General features: G+C 38.3%; 1 protein-coding gene across 1 annotated transcript in view; it reads left to right on the forward strand.

Moving 5' to 3' along the window:
- The window catches only part of RETREG1 (reticulophagy regulator 1), a 62,657-nt gene that overhangs the window by 40,289 nt on the left and 9,599 nt on the right, over nucleotides 1-12,769 (forward strand). Inside the window, exons 4-5 of the mRNA XM_085220428.1 lie at nucleotides 10,088-10,214; nucleotides 12,144-12,228. Of these exons, the coding sequence (XP_085076554.1) occupies nucleotides 10,088-10,214; nucleotides 12,144-12,228 (212 nt within the window). The remainder of the gene's footprint in view (nucleotides 1-10,087; nucleotides 10,215-12,143; nucleotides 12,229-12,769) is intronic.

Here is a 12,769-nt window from a genome sequence, read left to right on the forward strand (position 1 = left end):
TGAATCTAGATATATAATAACCAAAGGAATGTATGTACAAATATACTTAATGCTTCTTAAGAAATATAGTGAAAGGCTTAAGAGTAGTGAAGATCAGGTACCCACTTCTGCTTTGTTTGTCTATATGATCCCAGGCCAGATGAAAAACAGTGAGCAAGGATGTAGTCAAAGGTCAAGGACTGAAGTAGTTAAAATAACAGTAGTATTTTCCCCATTACATGTGAAAGTTGCTGTATTTAAAAAAAAAAAAAAAAAAAAAACAGCATAAAAAATGACAACTCATGAGGAATCTATTGATGGTCAAGAATGTATAAAAGGCACTGTGAATATGGTTCTTCAGGCATATAGTGAAGTGTAACTAACTGCAATAGAGCAATGTCTTTGTTGTTCTAATTGCTATTATGTGCTTATTATCAAAAAGGATGGTGCACTAAACTGTTAGGCAGGAATCTTTGCTGACCTGGATTAAAAAAAAAAGCTCTGTTATTTTGACCTGTATTTTGAACCAGTTGTTTTTGAGCTATAATCTCAGTGCATGACCTCTTTCACTATATACTTGGACTTAAGAAAAATGAACATCTGGTTTAAAGTCAAATCTACATGGTATTTAATGACAGATTTGTAATCACGTAAGAGTAGTTGTGTTTTCTGCTAATATTAGCTAATAAAATGGAAAGTATTTGATATTGCTTTAATTGTTGAACTTGCTGCACAAATGCAGGCAGTGAGTGGCTGCAGTAATGCATTAGAGCAAATGGCTGCTGGTTCATACTGTCGTTGAAGCCAAATGAAAACAGAATGACTTTTTTCATAGACTTAAAACCACCCTGTGATATCATCCAAAAAAGTCATTATGATGCTTTTGCAAATTTAAAAGTATTCTTTGTTTGGCAGTTGAAAATGTAATTTTTCCTTCTCATGCAGCTGCTCTGCAACTTAAGGAGTGCTCAGCTCATCTTTCCTAGCTGTTTGACTTTGAGAGGCCTTGAGCTAGAAGTATCTTAGCTGAAGAATGTGGAATCTGAAGGAAGAAAGTGGGTTGAGTTTGTGAAAAGGGTTAAAAGAATTGACTTTGAGGAGAGACAAACAAATGTAAAAGAATTGCTTATAACAACTGGGCAGAGTTATTTCAAGTTCAGCAAACAGAACTTTATGCGCCTGTTGACAGAAACAAAACTTCCTTACTTTTCTAAACAAAAATAGTGCAATAAAAATACCTCTTTTACATCACCGGTTTCTATTACAAATGGGAGGCTGACCTGGAAGATCCTGGCCCTTCTACTCTTTTGCTAAAAATACAGCAGTCCACAAAGACTAGTAATAATATTATAGCTTCTACTAAATAGAAAGCGAGTCTGTAATAGTATTTATGTGACTCTGAAAGAGTCGTTTTCATGCAAAAGGCATCTGAAGAGTCTGTGCTGATTTAGTAAATCATGACTTTGAACTAACAGCACTTGACCGTCAGCTTACATTTCACATTCTGGATGACTTCAAACTGGAGTAGCCAGTATTCTTCTCAGGAGAGCAGGGCAAGAGTAGTGCAGGCCAAAGGAAGTGTTTCCCATCAGGGCTGACTTGTACTTTGCTGAGGAGAGTCAGCATAGAGAAGCTGCACAGGGGAATGCCCCACGTGTTAGTAGGAGTATATTTGCTAACTAGCTGGACATTCAACAAAAAACAACACCACTTAGGCTGTGCTGTGTTGAAGAATGCTGGGCTCGGCAGTTTGTATCTAATCATTAACTAAAGAATATAGCTCCTTGACAACGCTTTCTAACACAACCGATGTTATATGGGGATAGTGGCCACCCTCAGCAAGTTTGCTGATGATACGAAGTTGGGAGGATTGGCTGACACGCGCCTGAAGGCTGTGCTGCCAGTCAGCGAGACCTGGACAGGCTGGAGAGCTGGGCAGTAAGAAACCAGATGAGGTTCAACAAAAGCAAGTGTAGGGTCTTACACCTAGGGAGGAATAATTGCATGCACCAATACAGGCTGGGGGATGAGCTGCTGGAGAGGAGCTCTGCAGAGAGGGACCTGGGCGTCCTGGTGGACGACAGGTTGGCCATGAGCCAGCAGTGTGCCCTTATGGCCAAAAAGACCAATGGCATTCTGGGGTGCATTAAAAAGAGCGTGTCCAGCAGGTCGAGGGAGGTGATCCTCCCCCTCTACTCTGCCTCATCTGGAGTACTGTGTCCAGTTCTGGGCTCCCCAGTACAAAAAAGACGGGGATCTCTTGGAAAGAGTCCAGCGGAGGGCCACAAAGATGGTGAAGGGCCTGGAGCATCTCCCCTATGAAGAAAGGCTGAGTGAACTGGGTCTGTTTAGCCTTGAGAAAAGACGACTGAGAGAGGACCTGATCCAGGTCTATAAATATCTGAGGTGTGGGGAACAGAGTGGCGAGGCCAGACTCTTTTCAGCAGCATGTGGAGACAGGACAAGGGGAAATGGTCAGAAACTGCAGCATAGGAAGTTCCTCACGAATGTGCATAAGAACTTCTTTATGGTGAGGGTGACGGAGCACTGGAACAGGCTGCCCAGGGAGGTTGTGGAGTCTCCTTCTCTGGAGATATTCAAGTCTCACCTGGACGCCTACCTGTGCGACCTGGTGTAGGGAAGTTGCTTTGGCAGGGGGTTGGTCTCGATGATCTCTAGAGGTCCCTTCCAACCCCTACAATTCTGTGATTCCGTGATAACTGAATGGAAGAGATAAATGCATCCTCTCCAAATAAAATCTTGGTAGTCATCTGCCTTTTTTTTTTTTTTCTTTTTTCTTCAGGCAGCCTCTAGGACAAGATGAATTTCTCTATCCCTTTATAGAGTGTATTTTTATAATGGTAGTATTGCTTTCTTTTTAAGACAAGTTTTTCTTGATGAGCAATATAGAGGGAAAAAAAAAAGATATTTATGGTATTGGTATAGCTTAGCAACACAGTGGTGACAAGTTGTTCCCACGTGAGCTAAAGAGAACAAATGCTGTCACGACTTTAGTTTAACACGCTGTGCAAGAAGCTGATAGACACAGGGATGAAAGGTTGCATATATTTTGTTTTGTTGACAGTCACATGTGTTGACCAGTCTGCTGTGCAGGCCTCTGAGAAAAGCACATCCAGGCTTATCACATGCTGGTCATTTAAACATACTTACTGTACAGCAATATTACCAAAAATAGAAATAAAAGGAGAAGTGCTGTTACTGAAAGCTGTGAAATAAAGCTTTTATAAAGCTTCTTTTGGTACACCTTCCCTTAAAAAAATAATAACAACTATGATTAAAAAGCACAAATTTTGGGTGTCAGCAGAAGACTAATGAATGTTCTGAACAGTTTTAAAGTTTGAGCATCAGTGTTGCGTGCTGTTGAATTAATGTACGTCTTAGAAATGATGTATTTGAACTACAAGAGAGATGGTAATTAGCATTTTTTTTTAATTGGGAGGTGTTGATGTAACTCTTCAGGGCTGATTTTTTTTTTTTTAATGAAAATGTGATTTTGTACATTTTAAAGATTCCACATGTGCCTGATTCTTAGTAGTGAAAGGATGTTCAATGTGGTTGCTTAGAGGATGTATCTGCCACGTTATCACATCACACTAAATCTTTGCAGTGTTTATAGATTAGTGGTGAGAAATAAAGTGCATACAGACATCTGCAAGGTGGAGAGATGTCTCTAAGAAATACAGACCTTGTAACAAAAAGTTTTAGGATGAAGGTTCTTAGGAAAGTGTGAGAAGCAGTGGATTTCTAGATGCTTGCTGTATTCCTCATTCTTTCAATTACAGAAGTAATTCTTCCATGGATCTCTTTGAAGAAAGTGGAATTTTACATGATGTCATGGTTTACATGGTGTACATGACATGGTATAAATGATTCATTTAAATTGCAAATTTTGTTGTCTGTGTCATAGCCACATGACACAAAAATAATTATTTTATATACTCAACTATTACATAGGATCCAGAAGTGGCACAGGTTAAAACACAACTCTACATAGTAATCACCTTTGAAACTAGCCATATTGGTCATTAAGATGCTGTGCCGTGAGTTCACTGGTATTTGCTATTATGTCTTTCCATGCAGTGTACATAGCATTTATAGATTGGATATATTGTAGTACACTAAGGCCCATCAATATTGCACTGTTTTCTACCACACACTTCAGTGATAGATCTTAGAGATTTTATCACTGGTTCTTAATTCCACTTATAAGTTGCATTTTTTCTACTATTATACATTTTGGAGAGTAAAGGGTAGCTCTTTTCATTTTGAGTATATGGTCAACTGAAATTTAAATTGCAGGGCCAGAAGGGCACGTTTAAGTATTTCTCATAAACATTATCTAAATACCATTTAATAACCATTATCTCTGTCCCTGAATAATTTAGAAAACAATTTTTAAAATGCATTTTTGGTGCATGCCAGGTATGAAATGTTTCTTTCGAAGAAAGGTAACTGCACCACTATAGTCTTTCCCTTTTGCACTGTGGTGGTTCCTTTCATCCCAGGAGAGAACTGTGAAAGCCTTGAGAAAGTAAACCTTCCTGATCCAGTTTTGCTCACAGTTTATACACTTGATCTAATTTGCTCAAGTTTTATACTGAACTCCTGGTTGCCTTTGAGGTTTGTCCTTAAATTTCATGTCCCTTATAGCAACAGCATTTTATCAGATGTTTATGCTCTGATATGACACTAAATGCTCCTTAGAATTGGATTTCTATAAGCTCTAGTTAGCAAGTTTAAAAAAAAATGCCAGAGTAGCCATATTACCTATATTTTGCTTTACGTATCTTTAGTAATCTAACTTTGAGCTCTTCCACTCTGACAAACAGATTCTAAATTCCACTTAAAATTACAGAGTCTGCACAGGTTTGAAGTGTGTGCGTTTACAGCAGGGAAATGAAGCAGGTTTGGAAGCACTATAATTATCAACTTCTCTGTTTATGTAGGTGCGATCCTTCAGTTGCTACATCACGGTCTGCTCTGTGCCCACTGCAGTTCTAAGTAGTGTGTATATGTGGGTATATACAAAACCATGTACACATAATTAAAAAAAATCCAGCACATCACGAAGAGATCTTGAAACCAGTAACATGAGAGCTACTGACCTTTCTGAGAGAAATGTGATGGGGCTTTGCTTGAACAGATGTCTAGATACAAACTGAGAGTATGACACCATCAGTCATATTTAGAGAATGTAATGCCACTGACTCTTCTGGCCAGTGTTTGTGACTGTGATGGGTTGAAGCATCTGGGGAGGGAGGGTGTGTTTTTGTACAGCTACTGGGAAACAGTTTATTTATTTGCTCCATTTTAGGAATGATGTAGTAGTTAGAAGGATATGAGTAATTAGTTTTCTCTCTGAATGTCTTCAGTTTTACTGACAGTTTAGGCACAGAACTGTAGTATTTTATATAAAACTCAATATAAGTTAGGAGAGTAAAATTTTCCTCTTTCTAAATGGTACACAAACTGAAGCTGTTCAGACACAGCTGGCTACTTACATCCTCAGAGAGACACTTTGGAACCTTGGAATTAGAAAATCTATTTTGGCAGGAAGGACAGGGTTCATGTTTAAGTCATTTATTAAAGTACTGTAACTAACATTATGCTGGACTACTTTCTTATGTTCTTGGTTGACTGATGTCGTAGTCATGCACTGTACATTTATTATCCACAACACTTTATGGCTCTTGTTTTTTCCATTTTGTCTTTAAACACTAATTTACAGTATGCATCCTTCGGTGCATGTCAGCTTTTCATAGAATCATAGAATGGCTTGGCTTGGAAGGGACCTCAAGGATCATGAATCTCCAACCCCCCTGCCACATGCAGAGCCACCAACCTCCCCATTTCATACTAGACCAGGCTGCCCAGGGCCCCATCCAACCTGGCCTTGAATACCTCCAGTGATGGGGCATCCACAGCCTCTCTGGGCAGCCTGTTCCAGCACCTCACCACTCTCATAGTAAAGAACTTCCCCCTGACATCCAACCTAAATCTTCTTTCCTTCATCTTAAAACCATTTCCCCTTGTCTTGCCTTTACCTACCCTTGTAAAGAGTTTACTCCCTTCCTGTTTGTAGGATCCCTTTAGGTACTTAAAGGCTGCAATTAGGTCACTCTACTGCCTTATCCAGGCTGAACAAGCCCAGCTCCCTCAGCCTGCCTTCATAGGGGAGGCGCTCCAGCCCTTTGATCATCTTCGTGGCTCTCCTCTGGACCCTCTCCAACAGCTCCCTGTCTTTCTTGTACTGGGGGCTCCAGACCTGGACGCAGTACTCCAGATGGGGACTCGCAAGAGCAGGTTAAAGGGGCCAATCACCTCCCTGTACCTGCTGGCCATCCCTCTTCTGATGAAGCCCAGGATACCATTTGCTTTCCAAGCTGCAAGACCACACTGCTGCAAGAGCACGCTTTTGATCTGATGTAGGTTTAGTCTTTATCTGTTTCTACTAGCTCTATACCTTTGTGTACATACAAATATACATTGCACCTATGTCTTTCCTTCTCACTCCCCCTGCTGTTTGTCCCTTAGTTCCATCCTCTGACCTCTGGTGAGCAGCGCTACTCACGTGGAGAGCAAGGGACAGAGTCAAATGTTGCTGGAGCTGACAACTAATGGAAGATGGAGCGAAAAGAGGCATCCTGTGCATGACTGTAGTTGCAGAAGATCAGTACAACACCTATAAACAGTCCCCTGGTATTCCTCATAAAAATAAAATGTGTGGACATAGCAGAACAGACAGGTTGCTCATGGCTTCTTGTGGATTAATGCTACAAGAAACTGACAAATATTATTCTGTGGAGCAAGCTTAGTAGTGGGTTTGTAATGCTTTGAGGCAAACTTCACCTGTACAATTGTCTCTCCATGCTTGGTTTCATCTTTGTCAGTGCACCACCTGGTGACCACAGACTCAAGGCATCTGGCAGTACATTGTATTGCACTGCAGCTCACACATTCGTTTTCTCAGTCTGGTAAAAGAGAGAAGTTGTAGCAAGCAAGAGAAGGAACTCCAGAGAACTTTCCCCACATGTGACACTTTTCTGCATAATTCGTGTATTCTAATTGTTACTGTTCTTCTCTTGGTGCCCTGTAGTATCTCCTCCACAATGATCTATATTATCTTTATATTGGTGGTTACTATATATGAAGATACTCTGCATTATTATTGCAGCTAATGCCTTCCTTTCTTAATTTTTTTTTTCTGATTTTGCAGTTAACTTTTGACATTAGTAAACTAACTGCCTACAGCTGTCCTGTGTATTTCAAAGCTCTATTTTGAGAGCAGACATCAGTCTTACCCATTTCATCTCTTCCATTAAGTTCCACTTTAGTTGCCAACAGTTTTAAATAAAGGATAGAGCAAAGTGTATGAAATGATTTTGTAATTCATAATACTGTCACAAGAGTAGTTTTCAATGCTAGAATAAACAGGCAAGTCTTAAAATGCATATCAATGCTGTGTTACAAAAGCTGGAAGCATTGTGTCTGTAAGGAGAAGAGCCTATCTATGAAATATCATTCTCATAAGACAGAATTCTAGGCATAGTACTTTTCTCAAGTCTCCAACCATCAGTGAGGATGGATGTTGAAAGCAGTATTGTGGATGTGTTGAGAACACAAAGTTCTGTGTTACTAACATTCCTAATTGCTTCTGCTGTGCTTCTGCTGAATCCTCTTGAGTTATTGAATGCCTTTATATGTCCTCTGTCAGAGGCAAATAACCTGCATGCAGTGTCCTGCATGGCTGGCAAATGTGTGTTCTCAGTCTTGCAGAAGTCACCTCATCTGAGACACAGGACTCTCACCCTATGATCTTCATATACCCTATTTAAAATGGTTTGATTTTTCTTAAAAGGAAAATTCTTTCTTCGAATATTCTGTAACATGAGAGGTAATCACAGTACTGCAATACAATGGGAAATACTGTACTGTAATAAGTACTAGAATAGTACCTGGAATGGGACAACAGTTTGCGTTTCAACGCACAGTTTTAACTGTGACCAAGAAGTTAGTTCTTCTAAAAGCTGTGTTCTTTGTTTCACTATGCATAGCACAGTTTGAATGTGACTCCTTTAATACTATGTATGTTCTGTGTAAAATGGCTCCCGAACCTTACCCTGACACACATGGTGCTGTATCACCACCTCGTGGTGAAGTGGCTTTGCAGTAGTTAAATAGAAGCAGAGGGAAAGGTTGTCCATGTGTGTAAATAGACTTTTTTGACCAAAATTCTTCCTGACTTCTATAGAGAAGTGATGCTACCAAGACCACGAATTTGAAAATAGGAGAAGATGGTTAATCTCTGTTATTTTTGCAAAGCTGGTTCAAAGAAATTGAGAAGCCCACAGTGCAACAGAAGATCTGTAACATGCTCATGTAAAATAAGGATGGATGTCATGTGTAAGCAGGAAGAAGGCTTATTCCTGACTTACAACTATGTACAAATTCACAAATTTAAGGGCGGACAACATATGGACCAAACTGTACAATTCACCAGAAGCCTGCAGCCCTCTTATCCTGCATATTTAGGAGAATAGATTTTTTAAGAAAAAGTGGCCTTAGACTCATCGAGTACATTGCTAAATTGGATGTCAGATAGGTTTTCCATTCATTTCAGTCATTTTGGCTGAAATGTTAGCTGCAAGTTTCAAGGAGAGCTTAAGAACAGCGTTACTTTTGTGAAACACTGGATTTGAAATTCAGAGTTCCGTTTCTTCTTTTATCACAATTAGTAGAATATGTGGTATATCCCTGTGGGTTATTCAACTGAAAATATATTCAATTGAAAATAGATAAATAGGTTTTTTGGTGTTGTTGTTTTTTTTTTTTTCCCCACTGGAAAATAAAGTGAAATACATGTTTCTGCATATATTTAGCAAGCGTGTGAAATGGCTTTGCTATTAATCTGTGACCAGAAATCTGAATCAGTGTAAAGCCTTTCTTTACATTTGACAACACAATGTACAAAACCATGTGGGCTACATTATTTTATGTGCTCTCGTGATTCACTGATCAAAGTTTCTGCCTCATTCAGGCCACTTGACCATTTTAATTACCATCCCCTCAGTGCTGGGTTAGCACCTTGCCTGCTCCCAAAACTGTCTGAAAGTAGCAGCATATAACTTAGCCCTGCTAGGAGAAGCTTATCTTTTTAGGAAACACCCGCATATCTCTTGTAGTACAGTGCAGTTGTGCATGTAACTCTGAAGCAAATCACACCTTGAATTCCTCTCCCTTTTCCTTCAACCATTATCTCCTTGGCTTTCTAAGTGAACTCATTGCTCTTGCTAATAAGATCTGCATCATCACAGCTTTTTCTTTATAGACTCAAAAAAAAAAAAAAAAGGAAATAACATGAGGGAGCAATGTTTTTTAGACATTCTTTTTTAACTTTGGGGTTGTGGGTACGTACAGGTTTGTGAACTCGCTCCAAGGGATCTGAGAAGTACTTCTGAGGACAAAGAAGTCTGTGTTGGCAGGGATCCATCTATCTTCTGAAAAATGTTAGGCATTAAGTAAATGAAAATGCCAATAAGTCTGTCATTTTTGGGAACAAAACTCCAAAATAACTGGGCCGTGAGGCTCAGCAGAGTACGGACAGCAGTGCTGTTGTACGTGAATTCATTCTGAAGGTGCCTCACAAAAATACAAGCATATGTTCAAATACTTGGAAATCTCCATAACTTTCCTTATACCTAGAAGTGAGCAATATTAACAAGTTCATGTTCCAAAATACAATAAAAGATAAATAAGCATGAACATAAACCATGGCTAATGAAGTATGACACAACAGTAGTAGGCTGTGAGTGCCTCCTGGAGAGGGGCTAGGCAAAAGCAACCAATCGAATAACTTCCTACTGAGAAAAGCTAAAATTCTTATGGACTCTTACAGCTTGTATAATGTGTAAAGAAAAAGTATGTATAAAATACGCTTAGCCTGCAGCATCCATTAGATAACTGAAGGCTATATCTTTTCAACATGGTTAGTTTGCAAGTCAGTAGTGCTTCATATATTTTTAGGCAACTTATGTATTTATATGAGCTACAACTAAAGCTGTTGTGTATTTGTGTTCATTTTACTCAGCTGGGAAGTCATCAGTTCCAGGCAAGACTACAGACTCAGAATAAATCAGTGCCTTTCAGAAGCACTGATGAATTTATTTGTATTTCTTCAAGAAATGTCCCACTTCAAGGAACAAAACCCTGGCAAGGTAAGCGCTGGCGAGTTAAAAGTGATAATTTGATACTGTTGGATACAAAGGCGAGGTAGATTTTAAAAAAGGAAAAAACACAGAAAAAGAAATCAAAACACACATTATGATACATTCAATCGTGAGTTTCTCCTAAGTGCTACCTGTGTGCAGAACACAGGTGGACAGATGATCGGTGAGAAAAGGGGTCCATGGTAAAGCTTTGCAATAAATTTCTATTATTTCAGCTGCTGGAACCTCACCAGTCATTCTGTGGAAGGGAGATTTAAAGCACGACTGTTTTATAAAACCAATAAAAAGCAATCAATCAATCAATCAATCAATACAGCACCATTCAAAAACATATGTGTGGAGTTTTTTTCCAAATAACTGTAGTTTGCAGAAAGAGCTGTATCGTACGTATTATATGATAAAAGAGAATTCTTCGTATTTTACTGTGGTAATTTTTCTTCTATACAGCTTCAGGCATTTGATGCTTTTTTTCTGGAAAAAATGAGCTGTAGAATGCAGTTCATGAAGAAGCAAGCAAAAGGAGGGTTTATTCTCTCCTAATGGGAAGAGGATGATTATGTAACTCTAGTCCAGTGTGAAACAGCACTCTTTTTTCTAAGTAAATAAATGTAACAGCATATAGTAGCAGTAGCACTGGGAAAATGTAGATTTTGCTTTTACATTTTTATTGCTAATCATAAAAATGTAGAAGGAGAAGATTAGGGTATTTATTTTCTTCTCTTTTGATCGCAATTAAAAATGCTACATGAAAGCCCTTAAGAATAAACAAATTGGAAACACGTAGTACTACACAAGAATATTAGGGTTCAGACTGAAAATAACAGGAGGATCAAATACATTTGGAAGGTATATAAATTACAAAAACACATACAAAAAAATTCTGTGGCTAGGATGATGAGGTGATGTTTAAAAGAAGTTGGAGCATACTGAGGTTAGGAAATGCAATATTGGTATACTCAATACTATAATTTTGCCTTGTATTGATGTGACAGAGTAGCTGTATCTTTAAGATAGGTCTAATCCTGATTTGGAAAAGTTGATTTTAACAGCATGTTTTCCTTTCTTTTTCCTGACTTTGTTCTTTGAGCCATATCACTATTTTGCAGTTTAATTATAAGCACATTAGCTATGTGCAAAATTTCTTTGAATGAGCAATTTTGTTACAGTTCAACTCTAAAGCAAATTAATTTTTACTGTAAACTTTCAACAGATCAGTTTTGTACTCAATATTGTGCTTTGCAGAAAGATGGCTGGCTGTGGCTCTGGGCAGCCTGGTCTGGTGGTTGGCGACCCTGCACATAGAAGGGGGGTTGAAACTAGATGATCACTGTGGTCCTTTTCAACCCAGGCCATTCTATGATTCTATGTATATCTCAGTTACAGCAGAGGCTGAATCTCAAATTTTGTATTTAAAATTCAACTCCGTCTTGTCACTGTGGGATGTTAGGGTGACCAGCAAGCATCAGAACATAACAGTTGTATGAAATAATACAACAGAACTATACAATTTATAAAAGGATTTCTTGCTTTTTTGGATGCATGCATTGTAAAATTGACCTAGCAATTTGTTTTGTTTCTTGCATATTAAGTGTTAAGCCATTTCTGTAATGAAGACAAAATAATTTTTCATAATTTTAGTGGTTACTGAGCTTGGGAGTAAAAATAGCATGCTTTTATCATAGAAAAGGAAATACATTCTGACTAGTAAAAAATGCATGTTTTATGCTTATTTGCACAAGAAGTGTTAATGCATTTCCTAATTAAAAAGAAAAAAAGAAAAAAGAAAAAAAAAACCTATTTTCCACTGCATTCTAGATTCATCTGGAACGCAACATTCTGGAGAATTTTTCTTTGCAAAATGATGTAAATGTTTATAAAAATGGAAATGCTAATGGCCAATTTTCATGTCTTTGTCAGTTTTGCCTACTAGTCTGCAGTGTATGTACATTTTTCACTGTCTTGGGAAGTTACATTCCTGGAGTTGTCCTCTCCTATGTCTTGCGTAAGTATGGTCTCTTTTCCAATCACAGTTTATGTATGTGGTTTGTTCATTCTTTGGTCTCAGTATAGAGACTATGTTTTATTTATAGTTACACATACATGCATATATACACATGTATATGTGCATACATAGATGTAAATTCTGACAAATGTCATTTGCTCTTTGGAAGACAGCTTATGGGTTTTTTCAGCTTGTTGGTTTTGCCATAATGTTGCATAGCCATGTATCTCAGATAGGGATGTCAAAATCAGACTAAATCAAGATGATGATAAATGTTACAGATATCATAAATTGTCCCTTGCTGGAACTAAGAAGGGTGTCATTTGGTGTGAATACCATGGTATTGTTTTGTGGTGAGTAGGAGTGGCTCCCAAAAGATGGATTTATTAAGAGTTTGTCAGACATGGGCATTTCAATGTGGGCTATCTTATGCAAAATTAATTATATTGTGTAGAATTAATAATACAATGCATTGTTTAATCTTTATTTATTAACTTTTTATAAAGCAATATTTCAGTGCATTTTCTCTTTCTGTCCCTAT

This window comes from Meleagris gallopavo, chromosome 3, assembly GCF_905368555.1.
Source record: "Meleagris gallopavo chromosome 3, MGAL_WU_HG_1.1, whole genome shotgun sequence".
Taxonomy (NCBI): domain Eukaryota; kingdom Metazoa; phylum Chordata; class Aves; order Galliformes; family Phasianidae; genus Meleagris; species Meleagris gallopavo.